General features: G+C 40.5%; 1 protein-coding gene across 3 annotated transcripts in view; it reads right to left on the bottom strand.

Moving 5' to 3' along the window:
• Window positions 1–24,419, bottom strand: part of Klhl32 (kelch like family member 32) — a 253,142-nt gene that overhangs the window by 87,238 nt on the left and 141,485 nt on the right. For all 3 annotated transcript variants that reach the window (XR_007977000.1, XM_052176161.1, XM_052176160.1), the window contains exon 5: window positions 6,390–6,488. Coding sequence is in view for 2 of the 3 variants with exons in the window: in XM_052176161.1 (XP_052032121.1) it covers window positions 6,390–6,488 (99 nt within the window). In the remaining variant the exon portion in view is untranslated. The remainder of the gene's footprint in view (window positions 1–6,389; window positions 6,489–24,419) is intronic.

Raw genomic sequence — 24,419 nt, forward strand, 5'->3', positions numbered from 1 at the left:
GAATATAGAATACTAGAGTGTGTCAAGGCAGAAATAACCAAAGAAATTAAAGACTTTCTAGAACTCAATGAAAATGAATACCTAACACACCCAAACTCATGGTTCACAATGAAGGCTGTTCTAACAAACTTTGTACCAACTATCTACATAAAAAATTGGAGAGATAGCATACTACCAACTTAAAAGCACAGCTGCAAACTCTAGACCAACAACAAATAAAATCACCCCCCCCAAAAGCAGATGGTAAGAAATAATTAAATTCGGGGAGGGAATCTATGAAATAGAAACAGACAGACAGACAAACTAATCAACAAACAAATGTACAAAACAAAGAATCATCGAAACAAAGAGCTGACTCTTTGAGAAAAATCAACAAATCTTATATTTATTCAAAAATAATGTTCATTATTTTTATTATCCAAATTAATTAAAAAGGGGAGAAGGAAGATCCAAATTAACAAAATTAGAAATAAAGGAGCAGGGGAACATAATACCAGACACCAAGGAAATTTAGAGAATCGTAAGGACATAAGGGAAATTTACAGCAAGCTTACAGTCAACATCAACATACATTAACACTCAAAAGCAAGTCCACTGAAATCAGGAGCAAGAGAAAGCTGCTCTCTCTACATATACTTACTCAATATAGTTCTTGAAATCCTTAGCTATTGTAATACAAAACTGAAGGAGATTAATGGGATACGAAATGAAAAGGAAGACACCAAAGCATCTTTATTTGCAGATGATAGGATAGTACTCATAAGTGACCTAAAAATATTCCACTCAGAAACTTCTGTAATGGATAAACATATCCAAACTCAGAAAAGTAGCTAGCCTCAACATTAATTTACAAAAGTCAGAAGCCCTCCCATATACAAATGACAAATGATCTGAGAAAGAGATCAGGGAAACACCACCTATCACAATAGCCTCAAATAATCCAGAGTATGTTGAGATATCTCTAGCCAAGCAAGTGAACCAAAAATGTAAGTAATTGAAGAAAAGTATTTAAGAAGATATCAGAATATAAAATCTCCTGTGCTCATATTTCAATAGGATTAATATAATAAGGCAGCCTTCCTACTAAAAGCAATCCACAGATTTAATGCAATCTCCATCAAAATTCCAATATAATTCTTCACATGTCTTAAAAGGATAATTTTAAGCTTCATGTGGAAACCCAAGGCTAGATAAAACAATCCTGATGATGATGATGATGATGATGATAATGATGATGATGATGATGATGATTTCTAGAGGTATCACCTTCCCTGATTTCAAGTTGTACAACAAAGCTATAGAAATAAAAACAGCATGGTATTGGTATAAAACCAGACAAAATGATCAGTGGAATCAAACTGAAGACTCATAGAAATTCACACACCTATAAACACATGATTTTTGATAAAGAGGCCAGAAATACACACTGGAAATAAGACAGCACCTTCATCTAATGGTGCTGGTCAGACTGGATGGCTGCATGCAGAAGAGTGCAAATAGACCTTTACTCATCTCCCAGCACAAGACTCAACTCCAAACAGATCAAAGACTTCAACATAAAACCAGATCCACTGAACCTGATAGGAGAGAAGGTGGGGAAAAGCTCTGAGCTCACTGCACAGAGAAAGACCTTCTGAACAGAACATCTTTAGCACAAAGAGTGACAATTAACAAATGAGACCTTATGAAACTGAGAAGCTTTCCCAAGGCAAAGAACAGCATCATTCCCACAAAGCTGCCGCCTACAGAATGGGGAAAGGTTTTTACCAACTACACATCTGATAGAGCATTAGTGTTCACAATATATAAAAGGCTCAAGAGGTTCATAGGAACTCACACTGTGGCATGCAGAGGGCCTGCCCCAACCTGTACAGGTCCTGATCAATTATGGCTTCCGGTTTACTGTGTTTAGGGGATTTCTGAGTGTGGGAAGGAGTGGGTCTCTGATTCTTGTGCCTTCTCTTGGGCTCTTTTTCATCAGCTGTTTTGTCCAACTTTGATGTCTTAGTTTTATTTTTATATTTTATTTTCTTATCTCTAAAAAAATGGATGAATTAATGAATGAATGAAATAAAACTTAGTTACTACAGTAAAGATTAACAACTGAATTGTCATTTATACCTGATGAAGAGGGAAAATCAATTTTCTCCAATGGAGTGACCCTGGGTTTACCATGAGCAGGAACAGTTGAATGGCCCCCACAGGGTTTTACTGGGGGGCTGGGGGGTGGGGGTTGTTTTGTTTTGTTTTGTTGTGCGCATATGTGTCTGTGCCTGTGTGCTTTTATTTGGTTATAGTTTGGTGAGGTTTTGTTGTTGTTGTTGGTGGTGGTGTTTTGTTTCTTCTTTTTTTTTAATTAGATATAGTCTTTGTTTACATTTCAAATGATTTCCCCTTTCCTGGATCACCCTTCCCCAAAAGTCCCATAAGCTCTTTCCCCTCCCCCTATCCCCCCCCCCCCCATTACAACGTTTTCTTACTTTTGGGAGGTTTTGTTGTTATATTAGGGTTTGGGGATTTTTTGGAGAAAGAAGCTGAAGATGTGTGGGTAGGGAGGAAGAGAGAATCTGGAAGGATTTATGGCATTAAAAGAATATGATCAAAATATATTTAAATTTGAAAGTTGTTCTAAATAATAAAAACATACATAAAAGGTAGTTGGAAAATTCAGTAGTTAATATGAAATTACTGGGAAGGCTAAACATAATGACACATGCTTATAAACGTAATATACTATAGGCTGAGCAGAAGTACTGGTGAGGTAGAGAAAAGCCCCGGACACCCTCTTTCAAACAAAACCAAAATAAACAGCAGAAGTCCACAGTTTAGCTGGGAAAGTAGAGTTAGAGAAAGAACTGAGTACCGCAGTGGGTTTGCTGGACCTCTGCCATGAGGGCTAGTCACTCACTCAGGGAGAGAGCTCCAGGGGTTTCCTCAACCATGGTTACACTAGGGGACAGAATGCATGCAAATGTGGCCGCTGAAAGACAAGGCCTTGCACACACTTGACAGAACCCGTCCTTAGCAATTACTCTTTAATGAACTGGTTTACATTTCTAGAGAGACTTTTAGAGAAACAATGCAGTGGACACGGAGAACAAAGACTTGCTTCTGTTTTATTTTAGACTGGAGCTGGACTGGGGATCTCTTTGAGCAGGCAGGGAAAGGAGCCCACACTATGATCTGGAGGTTTCTCTTTTCTTTTCCAGACACGGGTGTGTGTGTGTGTGTGTGTGTGTGTATGTGTGTGTGTGTCAGGTGGTTATTGGGGGAGGGGATGCTACATCTCATTCCTGTGTCAGAGGTTACCAAGGTGTCTGATAATGGCTGGGGAGACTCAGGGATCTTCTGCATTGGGTTCTCCTTAGACAGCTTTCAAATGAGTACTGGATAAAGAACAGGGCCTCCTAGAGGAGGCATCTAACCTAACCAAAGAAACAAGAGAAATTTAAGGACAACAAAATAATAGACATCAAGAAAAGCCCAGTTGGATGAAGGCTGCAACCAGGAGGGCAAATAAGCATTTGGGGACTTTTCTTTTACAGCAACAACAACAATAGTACTTTTTCATACTTTTAGCTAAATGATTCTATATAACATTAAAAATCAGTTGAACAATACTGCCAAAAGAGTAAAGATATGTAAGGCTGCATTAAAATAATAAAATCTAAAGGCAGGTTGACTCAATATGAAAAGTTTACCTTGAGTGAAGCAACATATATATTGGAAAGACTGAAATACTGTTGTTTCTACAGACACAAGGCTTGGGTTTCTATCCCGTGTCCTTCCATAAGCACAGCATCTGTCACAAATCACTGACAACAAGGCAAATAGATGTCTCACAACAGGAGGGCAGGGCAACATTTGTGAAACTGGTGAGTTTCAGCCACTGCTAAGAAGCCCGAGTAGTAACTTTTCACAGAATGTAACTTTAGTCAAACTGCACTTTGACGGGAATGAAACACATGGAAGAAAGCGGTTGCTGAGGGCACAGCTATGGAGGTCTCCACAGAGTCATCTGACCGGGCAGGATGTGCGCACGGCCTTCCGGTCTTCATCTGGAATTCTCACCTAGGAAGAACACATCTAACTATATACAAATGGGCACCTTGGTATCTCTACGTGTCACCCTCAACAGTGCCAAGACTGTAACCAAGTTCCTGTTTGTGTATCACTGAGTATCGTCTGCCACAAGAAAGAGAATCCAGTTGAGTTTCTTAAAGCTCAAGTAGTAGTGTTTGATGTAGACATGTCAGGGAAAAATAATTTCAATTTCAAAGCCAAGCACATACACACACACTTCTGACATCTTGTAAGCGTTCTAGACGATTCATGTTGACAACTAGCAAAAGGAAATTGGAAACGGCTCTCCCATATTATCAGAAACTACTGAGAGGAAAAGGTAGGAAAACCAGATAAAAATAGTTAAAAACATCACTGTCAGGTTACATGCATTGAGATAATAATAAAAATTTCATACTGTGTGTTTAAATTCTTTCTTAGGTTGAAATTCCCCACACTGACACCTTGGGAAGAGCTGCTTCCTGTTTGTCAGGAAACAACAACAACATCAAGAGAAAAAGGAGGCCCTGTGAGAGAGGTTTGGAAACTCCACAATGGGTAGGCTAGCACAGGAATTCTTGCTCCAAGGCTGGGAGAGGAGCTTCACCTTGGTCAAGGTCAAGTTCCTGCCAGGTAGCATGACACTGCAATATGGCTCTCTACACTTATTACTAATAATATGTCATATTCACGGAGATGCTAGAATAGAAGTGTGTAGATTTGTTATTTTAACTAATTTGGACTGTCACTATATTCTAATAAATGCAAGGAAGGGCCAGTGAGAGCACAGGACAAATGGTGGGAGGGAAAGGTGGTCCTCATGAGCTGTTCTTTCTCTTCTCTTCTCTCCTCTCCCTCTCCCTCTCGTCTCTTTTCTTCTCTTCTCTTCTCTTCTCTTCTTTCTCTCTCTCTCTCTCTCTCTCTCTCTCTATGTATGTGTGTGTGTTTGTCTTTCTCTCTCTCTCTCTACACACACACACACACATACACAAGACAGACAGACAGAGAGAGAGAGAGAGAGAGAGAGAGAGAGAGAGAGAGAGAGAGAAAGAGAGAAGAGAAGCTGTTAATGACAAAAGCCCAGAAGACTTGCCCTGCCAGAGACAGCAGAGCACATGACCTCTTCAGTCTCTCCCCACCCTTAAGTTTCTGACTAAAACAGTTTGATTTCCCTCCAAAGTAAGTAAATAAATCACTTTAATTAAATGTAATCTGTAAAATAAAATGTATCTGTAAAATAAAAGTCTCACAGATGAGAGGCTTCCATGTCTATCCCACATCTTGCTGAAAAGGTTTTTTCTCAAAAAAAAAAAAAAATGGTTTTACAAATTAGAAAAGCCCAGAGCTCGCCAGCCACACTGCCGAAAGCACTGTGGGTACACTGTGAACCTCTGACTTAGTTTTTAAAGGTATAAATTTGTTGCCAGGTGTGGTGGCGAGTGCCTTTAATCCCAGCACTTGGGAGTCAGAGGCTGGCAAGTCTCTGTGAGTTTAAAGGCAGACCCATTACAGAGAGAAACCCTGTCTTAACAAACAAAACAAAATACATTTGTTGTGAGGGATAAATGTGAAGCATCTCTAACTACTCAACAGCACAGTGTGCATGAATTTCCTGTTCATCTCTCCCAGAGCCGTTCCCAACCACACAGCAAACCAGGGAAAGGGTGCCCAGCTCACTCATCCATTTCCCCATCTTTACCACCTTGGAAGTTCCCAGGATAACTCATTATATGTGACTCCAAGATAAAACTACTATTACTGGGTCTTCAACGGATGATCAACTTTTCTCGCATCTGTGGTCATTTCTGCAACAGCGTGAATCTTTTAAACCAGGATCCTCTCCATTTTAACTCCCCGGAATCCATGGGGAAGCCTGCGTGTGGCAGCTGAGACGGTGTGGGGGGCCTGTACATGCATGTACATGAATTAGTCTGCAGCCTGAGGACAATGGTCACCTGGAGTGGACAGGTCACCTGGAGGAAGGACAACATATCCATGTCCATGAAAGGACACAGGAACTGCAGCTGTCTTCCTAGGATCCTCTTATCTGTGTCCTCAAGAACCTACTAGCACATGCTAGTTTGTAGAAACACACACATGCATACAAATGCACATACACACTCAAAACACACATGCACACAAATGCACACACACAAGCATGCACATGCTTACACACACAAGTGTGTTCATACGCATGCGTGCACACCCACCCATGCCAGATGCACATACATGTGCATACTGTGGTTTTTCTGTCAGTTGGTAGGAGCAGCTTACTACTTCGGGGTAAGGGAGTCTGAAGGGCAACTAGCAGTTGAAAGCACACATACCTGGATGAGATAGTGGGAGCACAAATTGAGAAGTTCCAACAGCTGAAGATGGCTGCCAGCTGCTAACACATCCTGGATCACTCCTGGCTCCAACAGAATCTGTTTTTGTTTTTCAATAAAGAGAAAGTGATCAGCTACATGTAAAATTGACATGGTATTTCTTAATTTATAGATGCACCATACTGTATTTAGATTGATACTCTACACGGTTATTTGAATGAAAACTGTCACCATGAAAGTCAGTTCCTACCTTTGTATCCAAATTATCATAAGACAGGCCCCTCTCAAACGTGTAACTGATTTTGTTTTTATGTGGGCCAACGTTTTCCCTATATCCCAAACTCTGTTTAGTTCCTTTTTTTTTGTAGAAAAATAGGAACATTTTCAAAGAACATAGTAGCCTCTTAGCATTCTTTTCTGTAACACAGTCATTCAATGCAATCTAAATCAGTTCTAGTTTTTCAAAGTATATTTCAGACTCTTCAGTTCAATAACAGTTTAGTGAGTAGGTGTTTTAGGTCAGGGCATTTGTATCTCCTCCAGCCACATGGATTGGTTGTGTACTATGAGAGTAGGGTGGGTATTATTAGAGAGGGGTGGGTATTATGAGAGAGGGGTGGGTATTGTGATAGAGGGGTGGGTATTATTTACTTACATGCCCTGTACAATGACAACCTTTCAACGTCTTCCTGTAGGTTCTGTTGCTCTAGTCTTCTTGATTTAAAATGTAGCTATCACCCTCATGAAACAGTGAGCATCACAAGGAAAGACAACAAGGCCTGCATCTGCTGAGAGCAATTATCTGCTTTTTTCTGATTAAACCCAACTATTTGACAGCTGCTACTAGCCCACTGAAAAAGGCCAGAGAAAGCCACACATCACGATGAAGAAATTCACTCCTATAAGGCATTTTGTCCTGTCCTAGCAGTCTGTGCTCAGCCCAGTAGTTCATAATGGGCCACTGGACTCCCATGTCTCCAAACCCACTGGAAATTCACTGCCACGCCCACATGGAAACAGGAAGCATAGGTTAGTGCATTCTTTCTCCAAATGAGGCCACCCATGTCTTGGCTCTCAGTCAAAATTCATTCTTGATTTTCCTTTACTTCCCTAACCGTTCTTATTCCCAGTCTCTGTGCTTTGGAAATGAGCATAACTTGGCCCTAGGATGTTTCTCTCCTCTCTCTGCCCACTCTGTAATCCTGTGGCTTTAACATCATTTATATGCTGATGACACTAGACTCTGTCTCTTTCCAAATACCCCACCTCACACATCCTCATATATAAGTTTAGGTAAAGGAACTCAACAGGAACTCTAAGGGAACGTGCATTGTGGGCATAGGAGGGGCATGTCTCAGATCTGTGGCAGAGTCAAAGCCTTCACCAGATAAGGCTCAGACACATGGCAAAGCCTTCCTTTGGTTCAAATACAAGTGTTTATGAATGATTGACCAATGTGCAATAGCTACGAACCACAGCTTCCTCTTCTGGGATGACTACAGTCTAAGACTGCTCTCCTCCAAAGACCTCTAGCTGAGATTAGCTAACGCCACCTCCTTGTACCCCTACGTAAAGAAATCTGCCTCCTTGATTCATATTATCAGTCAAATCAGTCTTTTCTACCTGAGTCATTCTTCCTTGGGACATCAGCTTGTTTCCTTCCATCCTTTTAGGCTTCTACCCAAACTGAGGTTCTGGGCCACTGCCGAAGTTGGTGCCTTCCATCAACGTGAGCACAGCACGCCCTATCCCAGCTTTGCCTTGCATGTGTCTGAGTGTTTCCCCTTTCTTCATTCTCTTGATGCCTCAGTTGGGTCAATTCCTCAAGCTGGGTAGATCCTGGCAACTTCCTGCTACTGTAGCAAGGCCTCTTAGCTGTCTAGAAGGCAGCTCAAACTAAGCACGCCCCAGGCTAACCTCTTTATCTTGTCTACCACTCACCAACCCCACTCCTTTTATGTCCCTGCCATCTCAGCAAGAACTAGAGCACTTTTTAGGTGAAAATTCCAGAGTCATTCTTCTTCTTTAAAAAAAAAAAAGATTATTCTTCAATAATTTTATACATGTTTATAACATGTTCAGGTCACACACACTTTTACTTGCTACTAATTCTTTTACTTTACCTTGCTGGATACTTAACAAACTCACTTATTAAAAGTGGAAATACAGCTGTCACTCATTCTTCGGAGAGTACAGAACAACACTCTCCAAGAGGCTTTATTTTTCTGACCATCCTATGGAAAATAGGACATCGCTCCAAAATATATACCTCAGTTTCTATCTTTGCTTTATTTTCCATTGCATCTACAATCTCTTGACACATTGCACATTTATGCGGTTGTTTTCTGTTTCTCTACACATGAGAATACTAGCTCCAGGAAAAAAGACATTTGTCCTGTTCTGCATAATGACACAGAAGAACAATGCCTAGACATAGCTGGCACTCTGCACTGAGATGCTTAATTAAAACTTTGGGTAAGTAACTGGTTTCAATATACATGCTTCTATGCAAAGGCTTATTTTATCAATTAATCTGACACAGAGAAGGAGAAAAACGAGATGCAACTTATATTTCTGGATCATTGAAATAAACGTGAAAAAGTTAAAGCAGGGGGGACAGTCAAACATGCACACACTCATCTTATTCTGGACCTCATTTCTACAGCTCTCTCTGCTTCTAGTAAGAAGAGAAATTTAAATTTCTGCAAATCCTCACGGAAGAGGCTTTGACTGACATTGAGGAAATGAGCACATCTCCCATCAGAGGAGCAAGAATAGCGAACAGCCTTGCAGAAGAGGCATGGCCTAAGGCAGAGAACAGGGAATAGATAGATTAGAAAGAGTAGTTTTAGCCTTTCAACCCTGTCAGTTGCGTTCATTTCACACAACTGGCATTCAGGATAACCTCCAAAGTGTGGTAAAGCCAAACACAAAGACAGATATCACAGAGAGACAAGATGAATATTCCATAGCATGTGTAACATATCCAGTGGGCTCACCGTGAGAAACCCTCATAGCGGAAACCCATACTGGGATTGTTTTTCCCTTTGTTTTTGATTTTTGTTCCGTAGGCTCTTTTTCCTCCTCTCATTATAAGATTTTCTGAAAGAAACTTTAGCATAGAAAAGTCCCTAAGTTCTTTAGAGGGTTGCCAGAGAGAACTCTGCCAGGAAAACTGATTTTCAGTTAGTAGAAACAAGCAGCGTGTATAAGCAAACATTACTGGTCAGCATCTTTTTAGTTGAGCCCTGATGCCATTCCGTGACTGACTTCTCTGCTGTGTTTTCCAAATGAATTTGTGCTTGGACAGGAATAAGCTAAGGCTCAACTCCTTGTGTTTTACAGTATAGTGAATCTGGGACTTTCTTGAACAACTGGCCAATAAAACTCTTCAAAAGGTGCCCCAAACACTCACTTTATAGTACACAACTTTCTACTTTGTTCCCCTTTTGCTGTGATAAAACACTAACCAAGACTAACTTCAGATCCTTCAGACATTATCATCATCAACATTTAGTCCGGCATTCTAACAGACTGGATGGTGCTTGAGACTGATCTACAGGAAGGGAGGAAAGTCCCCTGCAAGCTAAGAGCATGTTGTTAGAGTGGGGCTGATCTATGTGGCTGGACATATCCACAGTGCTTAGCAGTCTAGAGGAGTTTGGCTCAGATGAAAGCATACAGATGTGAACAAGACAAAGTGATAAAGAAAATGCAAGAAATGTGGGACCAAGTGTCCTGGAATCCCGTGCCAGAGGGAAAAAATATCCTGAAGAAGTCAACATGAGCTGTGGACTTCTCAATGATGTTCAGATGTTCCCTTTGGGACAGAGCTGAGGCTCTTGCAGATTTCTAAAAAGGATTTGAAGTGATCAAGAGTGTGTATAGGTGGAGCCAAATGTCATATGGACGATTTATAATTCTCTTCTCTCTATCCACCCACACTTGACCTCCGTGTAGAATACAGAGGTCTACACTCGGCTGTAAGGAACTAGACAGTGCTATCTGAGGTAAATGACAATCCTCTAACTTGAGTCAAGCTCAAGGACTGTCCCCATAAGCAAGGTCACTTGAGCTAAGATGCTCTATGATTCCTCTTCCCAAATGCTGAGACCTCTCTCTCACGTTTGCTATGAGATAAGACTTACCCAATAACTGTGAGCATTTGGTTGTGGAGAGCTGGAAAAGCCCTAAGTGTGGGAAGAGTTGACACAGGCCCGAGTGAGCGTGCATTGTTAATGCACGTACAGCCTTGTTAAGGACCCCAGTGCTTCAGCACCACAGAAGTACCAAAACCTTTCCATGGGGCTGAGGTACAGAGGGAAGGCAAAACCTTCCTCTAGTGGGAATGTTGGTAGCGTGTGTGCAAAACTAGTGACTGCAGCTTCTGCAGCTTTCTCGGTCAGAGGGTTACAAGTTGGTTCTTCACCTACAGAATGGTCTTACCAAGATTAGCTAACCCCTCCTCCTGCGCTGTCCACGGGAGAAGTGCTGAAGTTCCTGGTTTCTGTAGGTGGTAGGTGTGCTCTACCAGAGCAGCCACATTCCTTCCTATCCCAGCTTTTCTGTAGGTGTATCTGCTCTTTCTTCTTTCCTTCTTTGCTCCAGTCCAGTTTCCAGGACAAAGCCCCATGGACTGTGGAACTGAACCAGTAATGTGACAAAACACTAGAGTTTAAATCCACAAGTTCGATAGAAGGTGACAGATTCCTGAAACATTTTGACACAAGAACTTGGCAATAAAGTGCAACCGCCTCCCTGACAGGAGGGATTCTGGAGTGCTTCGTCTCACTTGGTCAATGACTTGAGTGGAGTTGGTTGTGCAGCATTGGTTTGAACCATCTATGAGGAATGCCCCCCAAACTGAGAGAGGGCTTGTGCGCTGGGCCTTACAGCATCTTTAGGTAGAAGATGCAGATTAACAGTTGTGAATGGAAGAGGATAGCGCTTATTTCAGTTCTGCATAGGGCATCACATGGGGCACCTAGTAGGTGCTGGGAAAGCCAGCCAGGCCTGGCAAGTAGAAGCAGAAGCCAGCACACAAACTCCATGTGCTTCCTGTTTGTCCCTTAGCTCACTCTCTCATGCCATCAATCATTCACTGCCCTTCCCCAACCTTGCCCTCTGGATTAGCTTCTGGTAACAAATGTCTTTGCACACCTATGAAAAGTTTCAGTATGGCCTTCGTTCTGTCTGTGAATAACTGAGTCGGCACCTTCAAAGAAATTGTAACTTTAGTTCCAGAAGGTATGACTTCATTGCTTGTTTAGGGGGATATTAGTTTGCTGTCTTTCAATTTCAAGAATAGAGGAGCTAGAAATGTGAGAACATTAAACCCAGACCACTAAGGTTTGCAAAAACAACCACCTCTTTAGCACAAGGACTAATGCAATTTAAGTTAGATGTGGTCTAATATCATTTATCAGAATTAGTTAAGGACATTTCCCCTTGACACATATGAAATTCATGGTTTCATATAGTCTAGAAAACTGTCAAATTAACCCAAATCTGAACCTATGAGGCATCAGATAAACTGAACAAAGGGAGCACAAATAAATTTGTTAGTCAGATATTCAACACATATGAAGCCTTTTGTATGAAGCATTTCGATATAAGAAAAGTCATACGGGTGGGACATAAAACAAAATTTACTTTTGGCTGCACTATTACTTTACTAAAGATTGTTTATCCACAAGGTGGCACCCTTGGTTAAAGTAAAATGATTCTCTGTTCCTTGTGACCTCTATTGGGCATACTGTAGTTTTAAGAAGAAAATACAATGGAAGTAAGGATAAGAAAACCTAAGGATTTACTTTCCAAGCCTTCCTCAGTGTCTTTACATGTACTGGCAATACTATCTACCTCCTATTTGTAGGAGTAACAGACAATGTGTGCACATCATGCTAGGTTGGGACAGAAGAATAGTGTAAATACTGGAACTCAGTGTTTAAATAAAAAGATCCCAAAAGGATTGTGATGGTGTGGTGTTTCAATGGACACGTGGTCCTAAAGGAGCTATTGGCTAGGAATGCCAGATTTAATTGAAAAATTCTGCAGATGACTATAAAAAACTTGGTCTTTTCACAGCATAGAGAAAACTCCATTTCTTATGTCCCCTTCTTCATTAGAATTATTCTGGCATTTCAAGGCCTTGAGATTAATAGTATTGTCAGCTAGTCATTTCCAACATGGTTTTCTTCATTATGTTTAAATTAATAAGATGCATTATTTAACAGAATGTAAAGATAAATTATACATACTTACATCACCTTTACAAATGTGGCTAATTATTTGAAAAAGCAGAATACATTTTTGATAGTTTCTAACTGTAAGAGAAAGAAGCAGTTGTAGCAAATTAAAGTATAATGAAACATGAAGGTCATTATAGGTTAAAAGAAAAGCTAGATTAATTATTTAGACCTACTTAATAACCAGTATTCTTTCAAATGTGATGAAGATGGTAGATTTCATCCCTCACAGTTTTATCATGAAACTGGGATTCTCCATAATATAGTCAGCTCCACGACACAGGGGCAGATTCTCCATAATAGGGCCAGCTTCATAGTAAAGGGGCAGATTCTCCAGAATATGAGGGCAAAAACCAAAGAGAAAACCCTGATTTGCATGTGAAGATGGACGATCCCTTAAAGAATGAGCAGGGTTGATGCTGATTTTCTTCATTTTTAAGGGATTGCTTTCCTTTTATTTTATGTGTACAGGTATTTTGCCTGCATGTCTGTTGACTATGAGCCTGCAGTACCACAGAGGCCTGTAGAGGGCATCGCTCTTTGATGGTTGTTTGTCCCCATCTAAGCACTGAAAACCAAACCTGGGTCCTCTGGCAAGCAGCTCTGCAGAATCATCTCTCCAGCCCCCTTGGCACCAATTTTCAAGTGCAGGGGTCACTGCTGGGTACTGAATGGAGAGAGAAGACAGAGCTCAATGCAATTATTAAGACCGTGGTGTGACTAATGCAAAGACAGCACGTACACAGCACATTGCGGAGGGAGCTGGGGATTGAAGCTGTCTAATTTCATTAAAGATGTCAGAGAAATAAGCCGCAGTGTGTGAAGGGATCATTGACACACAATCCTATGCTCATTTGGGAAAGTCCTTGCACAAGCTTTGTAAAGGATGAAGATAAAAACACGTCTTCAGAGTTTGCAGAGGAAGTTAGGTAAGCCGCTGACATTTTCCTACTTAGCATCATCTCTAAAGAAATATAGGACCAGAATTTATTTCCATAAAGTTTGTGGATTGGAGAAAAACAGAGTACACAGATAAAGTGCTTAGAAAAATGACTTGCCTAATGTATAGAGTAAAAATGTTTTTATTATTAATTTCATGAAAAGCAAATGTAATTTTATGTGGAGTGTTTCCCTACAATCTACTCTCTTCCAGATATCATGTGGCCATTTCATTTATGCCATCTGCCCTTCCTGTAGTATTATTTTCCACTTCTCACCTTTGCAAGTAGATATACTACCATATGGAAATGAGAATTCTGAAAGCAATGGAGCACACCTATTCAACAGCAAGTCTTTTCTAATCTCAGAATTCTAGGCATCTTTCTAGACTCTATGCAGATAACCACCATGACCCAAACATACCTTGTTACCATGGTTACCATGGTGCTTAAAGTTTAGTTGTCGGCTCACTAGTGCCTCTACTTACAAGAGTAAACCCAGAATATGCTGATTTGAAAGAAGGTCAAGAGTTGAGTTTTGAGGTATGTTAGGTACGCGATGTGTCATCCATATAAACAACCAGGAGACAAAACTCCATGCATCCAGGTGGCAAAGTACAACCCCCAGACCACATCTTTCTAATCACATGCATTTGTATAGCATGTGGGCAAAGCAATATTTCTTTTTTTTAAATTTTTAGTTAATGGGCAGTTTAAAGCAGTTTTGCCTGTAGCAAAATTAAGCAAAAATGGAATTCTCATATACATGCCCACACATGTATAACATTCCCATATCAACATCTCCCACAGAATGGCACAGAATGGCACACTTGCCATAACCTATAAGAACTTATTGACATATTGTTTTCTCTCCAAACCCATGGCTTTTCCTAGTGTTCATTCTGGGTGTTTTATACTCTATAGGTTTTGACAAATGTATAAAGATGCATATTTGACATTGTAAGGCCATACATAATAGTTTCACCATCTTAAATATCGTCTGTACTTGGCTAATTCACTGCTACTCCTTGTTCTAGCTCCTAAAGTTCACTGTTCTTTTTACTCTCTTTATAGTTTGACAGTTTTTAAAATGTTATAGAATTAGAATCCCATAGTATGTAGACTTTTTAAACTGCCTTCCTGCATCTGGCACTGTGTCCCTGCATTCCCTGCAAGTCTTTTCATAGATTGGCAACTCATTTCTACTAGTACTCAATCATACATATTTCATCCACAGTTAAGGTAGCCATTCATTTACTATAGTAAAACATTTTGGTTGCTTCTATGTTCTGTTAATTGCAAGTAAAGCATCTAGATATTTATATTCAGGCTTTTCTTTATACATAAACTTTCCATTTTAAGGGTAGACACCAAGGAATGAATATCTATCTATACCATGTCTGTGTGTCTGTCTATCCCTCTCTCTCTCTAATCCAATCTAATCTAATTTAATCCAATCCAATCCAATCTATCACTTTATTTAATAACTGCCAGCCTCTCTTCTTCAGGGATGACTATTTTGACTTCTCACCAGCCATGCATGAGTTTCTTGCACTCTCTGCCCTCATGAGCTTTTAGTGTTGTTAGGTTCTGTGTGGAAACGCAGTGTGGTAAGAGGTGGTCAACGGCCAGCCCTTGTTTCAGTTTGCCGTTGCCTAATGAACTATATGAAATTCCTCCCTTCTGTATCTTCATTGGTGACTTGTCTTGTATACCTGTGGCCAATTTTTAAGAAAAATCAGAGTTCTCCTTCTTGTACTACTGAACTTCTGAGTTCTTCACATATTTCAAATGATCTTCTATACTTTTGTAAATTTTTTTTCCAAACTATGGATTGGATTTTTATTCTCTTGATACTGTCTTTTGTAGAACACAAGTTTTTAATTCTAGTGAAATATAGGTTATCAAAGACCACATTTTTGTGTGTTTAAAAAAATTTTGTCTGGGCTTGAGAGATGGCTCACTGTTTAGGAGTGCTTTCTCCATAATTCTGAGTACCAGAGTTCAGAGTCCAACACTAATGTAACAACTATGGCCTCTTATCTCTTACATGTGCACATCTGTGGTACACACACACACCACACACACAATCAAAATCTCAAAGTGTTTTAACTCTGACATGTCCATGCATGCATGCATGTACACACACACACATACACGCACAAAATCTCAAAGTGTTTTAACTCTGACATGTCCACGCACACATGCATGTACACACACACACACACACACAATCTCAAAATGTTTTAACTCTAACATGTACACACACACAATTGCAAAATGTTTTTGGCATACATAAGTCACCTATAGAATAATGTCTCCTATATTATAAACAGGTCTTGGGAGTGTTCTACATTTGTGAAGATTTACGCGTAAACTTGATTGGGTTTTATAGGTGGTGGTCCAGTTGAACCAGCATCATTAGAGAAAAAGATTTTCTTTTGTTTCTTCCCCCATTGATGATCCATCAATTTGGTTGATGTGGTCTGCTTCTGGGCTCTCCATTCTGTGCCACTGATCTCCTGATGAACTCTGGTTCATATCACACCGGCATTGGGAACTGTCAGTTGTCCAGTTGTATTCTCCTTCAGTGCTATTTTGGCTATTCTTGGTCTTTTTTTATGTCAATTAAGTATTGTAATCAGTTTGCTTAGCTCTTATAAATATCCTTCTAAAATTTGGTTTGGATACATTGAATCTGTAATCAAGGGGTAAAAAGCTGCTTTCTTGACAATAGCTAGTCTCCCTTTCTCTGAACAGAGATCGTTTTGACCTCTTTCATGAGAGTTTTGAGGTTTTCATTATGTAGACCTTGTACATTTTTGTTGAATTGTTGCCCCTGTATTTCACTGGTGAGGGTATTGGATTTTTAAGAATAATTCTAATATTTTAAAATAATAAAAACACTCCCAATGCTGGGGAATATGTTGTGCCACATGAAAATTATATGAAATTGAAATTTCAGTGCCAGCTGAGCTTTGAAGATTTGATCTGTCTCTGGCAGTTTGTGAGGTGCAACAGGAGGCTTACAGTGGCAATGGCAAGTCTTGGGAAGCCTAAATTGAGTGTTTAGCTGCCCTTTGGCAGAAAATATTTGCCGATATTTGTGGTAGAGGAAGTTTGATGGCTGAATAGTGCACTATTACAGCAAGCAAGCAAGGTCTGTGTGACACTAGCAAGGAAGCTGGTTAGCCTGCGCGGGCCAGTTTTGATGCACAAGGGATTCCAACATGCAGGGAGACAGGAGAAAACAAAGACCTGTAGAAGAATGAGGAGCGGGTGCAGGGTGGCTGGGATGATCAGCCAACAATGTTCTGAAACCTCGGAGAGAAAGGTGTCCATGAAGACTGTCCCACTGCAGTACCTGGAACTGAGTGGCCATAAGAGACATTTCGTTTGGATTTGCCCATATCTGTGTCTTTTAAGAACAGCTTCTCAAGGTGAGAGCATGGTGGCACACGCCTTTAATCCCAGCTCTCTGGAGGCAGAGGCAGGCAGATCTCTGGGTTTGAAGCCAGTCTGATCTACTATGCAGAGTAAGTCTGTTTCAAAAAAGAAGTTTTTCTAGAATGCTATAGATAGAAGCCTTCCAACTTGAGGAGTGGAAAGATGTGTAACAGACAAGTAAACTGAGGGAGCACGGGTTAGTGGGATACATTTTGCAAATGAAAAAGGTTTTGTTTTCCTTTTAATGACTGAGTAATATAGTGTGCCTGTGTGCTGTGGGATAATGCAGTAGAGAAAAAGAAATGGAGAACGGAAAGACAGTTGCGAAGATCACAGGCAGAGGATGGAGCCAAAGACTGAGAGCCTAGGGTGAGCCATCAGCCCCTCAACATTCACCTTGTTTCTGTGAAATGTGCACCTTTCACAGGGAAAGACAGAAACGCACTGAATAGAAACAGACACAGGGATGTCTAAGGACATGATGACAGGCAGCTTAATCCCCTCAGGAGATGAGCGTCCCCCACTATGGATGTTGTAGGGAAGGCAGTTGGAGGCAGTCTGAAAAGACAGAAGTGAGAAACTTGTCAATAAATGGAGTGAGGCAGAACAGATCAGCATTGCCTTGAAAGGATGTGGATCCACCATGGATCTGAGGTAGTGACTTCCAGCCATAGTCAACAAGAGGTAAGTCTCACCACTGGACTCAAGTGGACTCCTCAGATGATGAGACTCAAGGCTGCTTCTCTCTCAAGCCAGTGGCTGGTTTATGTTGTGCCAAAATTCTGACCCATGCTCCTATGAAACTGCTCCTACTCAATCACCACAGAGAAAATGACTACCTTTTCTCCCTGCCAAACAATGAAAGTTACTGCTTTAAACTGTGCTCTGAAAGTCATTACAACTCAGTCTCTCATCTGAATTTGTATGGTTTGGGGGGGGGTGTAGAACACCCACGGTTTTTTATATTCCATATGACACACAGTTCAAAATGGCACTCCTATCCCTTATCTTTAAAAATGCAATCATACATCCATCTGTCGTGCCAATCACAGTGTGAGAGTCAACATAAGTTTTCCCTTCAGTGTCCCCCTAGTTCCTAGTAAGTCCTCAACACACGGTAAGACATCATTAAGTATTTGCTAAATTAATGAATTTCATTTGATAGCAAACTATTAAGAGATGGTTCTTATGACATACAAAGAATATAAAATATTCAGAAGTTAATGTAGGGCATTCAAATTAATTCTTTCATTTGAATGTTCTTAATGATATTCTGCTTAAATGGAATACTTGCAAAATAAATTTTTTGACAAGCTCTATTTGAGGGCTGGGGATATTGCTCAGTGGAAAAGCATTTAACTAGTATGTGCAAAGCCCTGGGTTCAATCTCCAGTATTGGGAAAAATAGCTAGGCGCCTATGCATTATACTATTCATCAGAAAAAAACAGCATGGCTATCATGCTGTCTAAAAATATTTAGAATTACAAAACACATATGCCAACTATCTTGTACAAATACTAAATGTCTCCAGCAGAGGGCTCAAGGATTCCATTTTTTAGGGAAAAGTTCCAAAACTCATTGTCTAAGAGTAAGTTGCCTTCTTTAGTAAAACTCTCTGAGGAGGCAGATCTCAGAGCTATGCTCTTCCCCTGGATAAGTCCTCACATATCTGAGTCCACTTGAGAAGAACCAGGATGAAAAAGAAAGAATTACAGCAAAGCATCATTATTCATATGCCCAGCACTTGCAAATAAGTATACTTGACTAATTCCAAGAAAGACAGTGAAATAAATTACAGCATAAGTGTCATGTTTGTTTTTATTTGTTTACTTGTATTTCAAGGCAGGAGGTCACTATGAAGCTGAGGCTACCCTCAAATGAACTGATCTTGAAGGTGTGATCCTCCTGCCTCGCTGATATTACAGGCAGGCACAATTCTTTTTTTTTTTTTTTTTTTAATTGAATATTGTCTTTATTTACATTGCCAATGGTAAAACCTTTCCTGAATTCCCCCGTCCCCAAAGACCTCCAACCCCTCCTCCCACCCCCTGCCTCCACGTATTTGCCCCTCCACCCAACCCACTCCCAACTCCCCTCCTTGGTTTCCCTTTGTTGGGGTATCTATTGAACCTTTACCTGACCAAGGACCACTCCTCCCACTGATGTCCCACAAGGCCTTCCTCTGCCACATTTTTGGCTGGAACCATGTGTACCCCTTGGTTGATGGCTCAGTCCCTGGGAGTCTTGGGGCATCTGGGTGGCCGAAGTCATTGTTCTTCCCATGGGGCTGTAAACCCCTTCAGCTCCTCTGGACCACCCTCCAGCTCCTCCATTGGGGACCCCACACCCAGACCAATAGTTGGTTGCTAGCATCTGCCTCTGTATTTGTAAGGCTCTGGCAGGGCCCCTCCAGAGTCAAACATGGCATGCTCCTTTTGGTATATGCTTCTTGTCGTAGTGTCCGGGTTTGATGACCATTTATAGGATAAATCCCCAGGTAGGGCAGTCTCTGGGTGGCCTTTACTTCAGTCTGTGCTCTACGTTCCCTTTCTCAGAGGAACCAAAGCACCTCACTTAAGACCTCCTTCTTCTTGAGCTTCCTGTGCTGGGTGAATTGTAACTGATTTTGAGTTTTTGGGCTAACATCCGCTTATTAGTGAGTGCATACCATGTGTGTTTTGTGATTGGGTTACCTCCCTCAGCATGACACTTTCTAGTACCATCCATTTGCCTAAGAATTTCATGAATTCATTGTTTTTAATAGCTGAATAGTACTCCATTGTGTATATACACCACAGGCACAATCCTAATCCAGTTTCTATAACTATTTAAGTATCAGGAACCTAAAAGTCAGATAAGACAGGAAATTGAAAGCAATATAAGTTCAGAGAACAATATAAATATAAATAATGTTAGCAATGTAATAAGCAATTCATCACAGGCAATCTCTATGTGTCACACGTAATTTCCGTGTTCGTACCCCCAAGTATGTGTGTATAAGATGGTGTGGCATTGGACATATAACCCCAGCAACTGGGGCAGAACCTCCACTACCCCTCAAAAGAAAAGGTAGCTTGCTGGAGAGAAAGTCCAGCCACCTGGTGAGCTGCAAGTTCACTGGGAGACTGTTTCCAAAACAGATGTTATGGGTAATGATAGGGAAAGATATTGTTCTCCATATGTTCAGGCACACACACATCCACCACACATCCAAGCACACACACTAAAACACAAATACAACGGTGTGACCTTAGATGGTGAGAACACTAAAGGTAATTCCAATTCCTATAGACCCAGAGAGGTACAGAAAGTTTTCCTACAGATAGTAAGTTCTAATATCTTTCTTGGTAATGCTTTAAATAACATTAGAAGGGAAAAGTAAAACATAAAAGAACCATTAAAACCCAAGCATTGTTTTCTGCTTTTATGGTTGATCAAAGTATAAAATTCAAAATATAACCAGCATTTCTTAAAGGAGTCAGTGTCCCTTTCTAGGGAACAAGTGGGAAACTCACACAGACATCTCCAGTCAACCAGAAAGGAGGCCAGATGTCACGCACTGTAAAGAGCAGTCATCAAGAATTTCCCTTTAGCTGTAAGCCCAAATGCCCCGCAGTAGTGCACATGTAAGGTTTTTATTTCTAAAGATGAAATTCAAAACATAACTTTATCTAATATGTAACCACAATTTTACTGTTTTTCTGTGTGACAGGACATTTGGTTTCCTAGTGCTACAACGGTAAAGGGTGAGCAGAAGTACCTTATGTATTTTTCTTGGAATTATAGTGGAAGTACAGTGCCAAGAAAATGGCATGTGTGTTGTCAGTAAAACATTCATGATTAAGTCAACTGTCATAGGCATGGCCAAGACACCTATACATGTAGACAAGTATTTCCACATCTCTGAGAATAATTACCCTCAGCATACATATATTGATATGATTTTAAATATAAAATTATTTCCTGTATTTATCCTGTTCATGTATGTGGTCATGTCATTTCACTGGGGCTTAGAGGAACTTATGTAGGTCAGTCAAAAAGTAGTCACATACTGTAGCTAGACAGGGCCTCCAGTTGAGTGATTTGAACACCAACACACCCATAAAACTTTTGACCAAAATGTCTATGTACAAGAAAGGCACGAACAAAAATGCAGAAGAGATTGAGAGAATGGCCAACCAGTAACTGGCCCAACTTGAGACCTATGTCATGAACAAGAAACAATCCCTGATACTATTAACAGTGTTCTGTAATGCTTGCAGAAAGGAGCATAGCATAACTGTCTTCTGAGAGGCTCCACCCATCAAATGACAAAAACGGATATAGAGGCCCACAGCCAAACATTGGACTGAGCTAGGAACTCCTTCAGAAGAGTTGGGGAAGGATTGAGACCCCTAAACAGGATAGAAACTCCACAGGAAGACCAACAGAGTCAATTAACCAGGACCCTTGAGGAGTTCTCAGAGACTGAAACACCAACTGAAGAACATACACAGGCTGGACCTAGGTCCCCACACACATGTGGCAGATGTGCAGCTTGGTCATCATAGGGGTCCTGAACAACTAGAATGGGGCTATCCCAAAAGCTGTTACCTGTCTGTGGATCCTGTTCCCCTAACTAGTACACCATGTCTGGCCTCAGTGAAAGGATGCACTTAGCCCTGCAGAGACTTGATGTGGCAGAGTCGGGGGATACCCAGGGCAGTCTCCATCTTCTGAGTGGAAAAGGGCAGTGGGAATGGAGGGAGGGACTGTGTGAAGGGGTCAAAAGGATATAAATAATAAATGAATAAATATAAATGAAAAAATTAATGGAAAAAACAAAACAAAAAAAGAATTTCATTTCAAGATAGTAAAGACATTTTCATATTAAAATCTGATAGATGAGGCTGGGAATTGAAAATCTGAATAAAAAGAGCACATTATTTCTTAAGAAACCTTCCTTTTTATATTTTTCTCCTCATGAACATTTAAAAAGTACTATGCAGATTTTTCTCTCCAGTGACTGTGCAAGGTGAGTATCAGCACGAGGGCAGGGAGCACAGGAGTGGCAGAGCAGCTGGGACAGGACCATCTACACCCAGGAGTTGGACTGCTCCACAGCCATCTGTGCTCTGATCCTGCCTGGGAAGAACTGGTCTCCAGGGAGTGCTTTGACTCCTGGGTTTGGAGGTGAGATCACCATTTTCTCTCTGGTGACTGCGCATAGCAGGTATGGCCAGGAGCACAGGAGTGGCATAGCAGCTGACACAGGGTCCTTCTGAGTTCCATCTGCACCCAGGAGCTGGGCTGCTCCACAGTCACCTGTGCCAGGGGAGAGCTAGTCTCCCAGGGGTGCTGAGACAGGCTTGGAGGCCCACAGGAGAGACAAGCTCCAGCCTGAGACAGCAGGACCAACTAACACTAGAGATAACCAGATGGTGAAAGAGAAACACAAGTATGTTACCAACAGAAACCAAGACAATATGACACCATCTGAACCCAGTTCTCCCACAACAGCAAGTCCTGGATATACCAGAAAAGCAAGATTTGGATTTCAAATCACAGCTCATTATGCTTACAGAGGACTTCAAGAAGGATATAAATAACTCCCTTAAAGAAATAAAGGGAAACACAGAGAAACATGTAGAAGCACTTAAAGAGGAAACATGAAAATCCCTTAAAGAATTACAGGAAAAAACAACCAAAAAGGTTAAGGAATTGAACAAAATCATCCAGGATCTAAAAACGGAACTAGAAAAAATAAAGAAATCACAAAGCGAAACAACTCTGGAGATATAAAACCTAGAAAAGAAATCAGGAGTCATAGATGCAAGCATCAACAACAGAATACAAGAGATAGAAGAGATAATCTCAGGTGCAGAAAGATACCATAGAAAACATTGACACAATAGTCCAAGAAAATACAAAATGCAAAAAGCTCCTAACCCAAAACATCCAGGAAATCCAGAACACAATGAGAAGACCAAACCTAAGGATTATAGATATAGAAGAGAGTGAAGATTTCCAGCTTACAGGGCCAGTAAATGTCTTCAACAAAATTATAGAAGAAAACTTCCCTAACCTAAAGAAAGAGATGCCCATGAACATACAAGAAGCCTACAGAACTCCAAACAGATTTGACCAGAAAAGAAATTTCTCCTGTCATATAATAATAAAACCACCAAGTGCACTAAACAAAGAAAGAATATTAAAACCAGTAAGGGAAAAAGGTCAAGTAACATATAAAAGCAGACCTATCAGAATTACACCAGACTTCTCACCAAGACTATGAAAGCTGGAAGAGCCTGGGCAGATGTCATACAGACCCTAAGGGAACACAACTGACAACCCAGGCTACTATACCCAGCAAAACTCTCAATTACCATAGATGGAGAAACCAAGGTATTCCATGACAAAAACAAATTTACAAAATATCTTTCCACAAATCCAGCTCTTCAAAGGATAATGAATGGAAAACTCCAACACAAGGAGGGAAACCACACACTAGAAAAAGCAAGAAATTAATCTTCTTTCGACAAATCCAAAAGAAGATAACCACACAAACATAACTCCACCTCTAACAACAAAAATAACAGGAAGCAACAATCACTTTTCCTTATTATCTCTTAATATCAATGGACTCAATTCTCCAATAAAAACACAGACTAGCAGACTGGATACATAAACAGGACCCAATATATTGCTGCATACATCAAACTCACCTGAGGTACAAAGACAGTCACTACCTCAGAGTAAAAGGCTGGAAAACAATCTTCTAAGCAAATGGTCCTAGGAAACAAGCTGGTGTAGCCATTCTAATATCAGATGAAATTGACTTTCAACCAAAAGTCATAAAAAAAGACACAGAAGGACACTTCATACTCAAAGGAAAAATCTAGCAAGAAGAACTCTCAATTCTGAACATCTGTGCTCCAAATGCAATGGCACCCGCATTCACAAAAGAAACTTTACTAGAGTTCAAAGCACACATTGCACCTCACACAGTAATAGTGGGAGACTCCAACACCCCACTCTCATCAATGGACAGATCATGGAAAAAAACAGAGATACAGTGAGAGTAACAGAAGTTCTGAACCAAAAGGATTTAGCAGATATTTATAGAACATTTTATCCTAAAACAAAAGAATATACCTTCTTCTCAGCACCTCATGGTATCTTCTACACAATTGACCATATACTTGGACACAAAACAGATCTTAACAGATATAAGAAGATTGAAATAATCCCATGCACCCCATCAGATCACCACAGACTAAGGCTGGTCTTCAATAACAACGAAAACAACAGAAAGCCCACATACACATGGAAACTGAACAAAATTCTATTCAATGATAACTTGATCAAGGAGGAAATACAAAAAGAAATTAGAGGCTTTTCAGAATTTAATAAAAAT

This window comes from Apodemus sylvaticus, chromosome 3 (genome assembly GCF_947179515.1).
Source record: "Apodemus sylvaticus chromosome 3, mApoSyl1.1, whole genome shotgun sequence".
Taxonomy (NCBI): Eukaryota; Metazoa; Chordata; class Mammalia; order Rodentia; family Muridae; genus Apodemus; species Apodemus sylvaticus.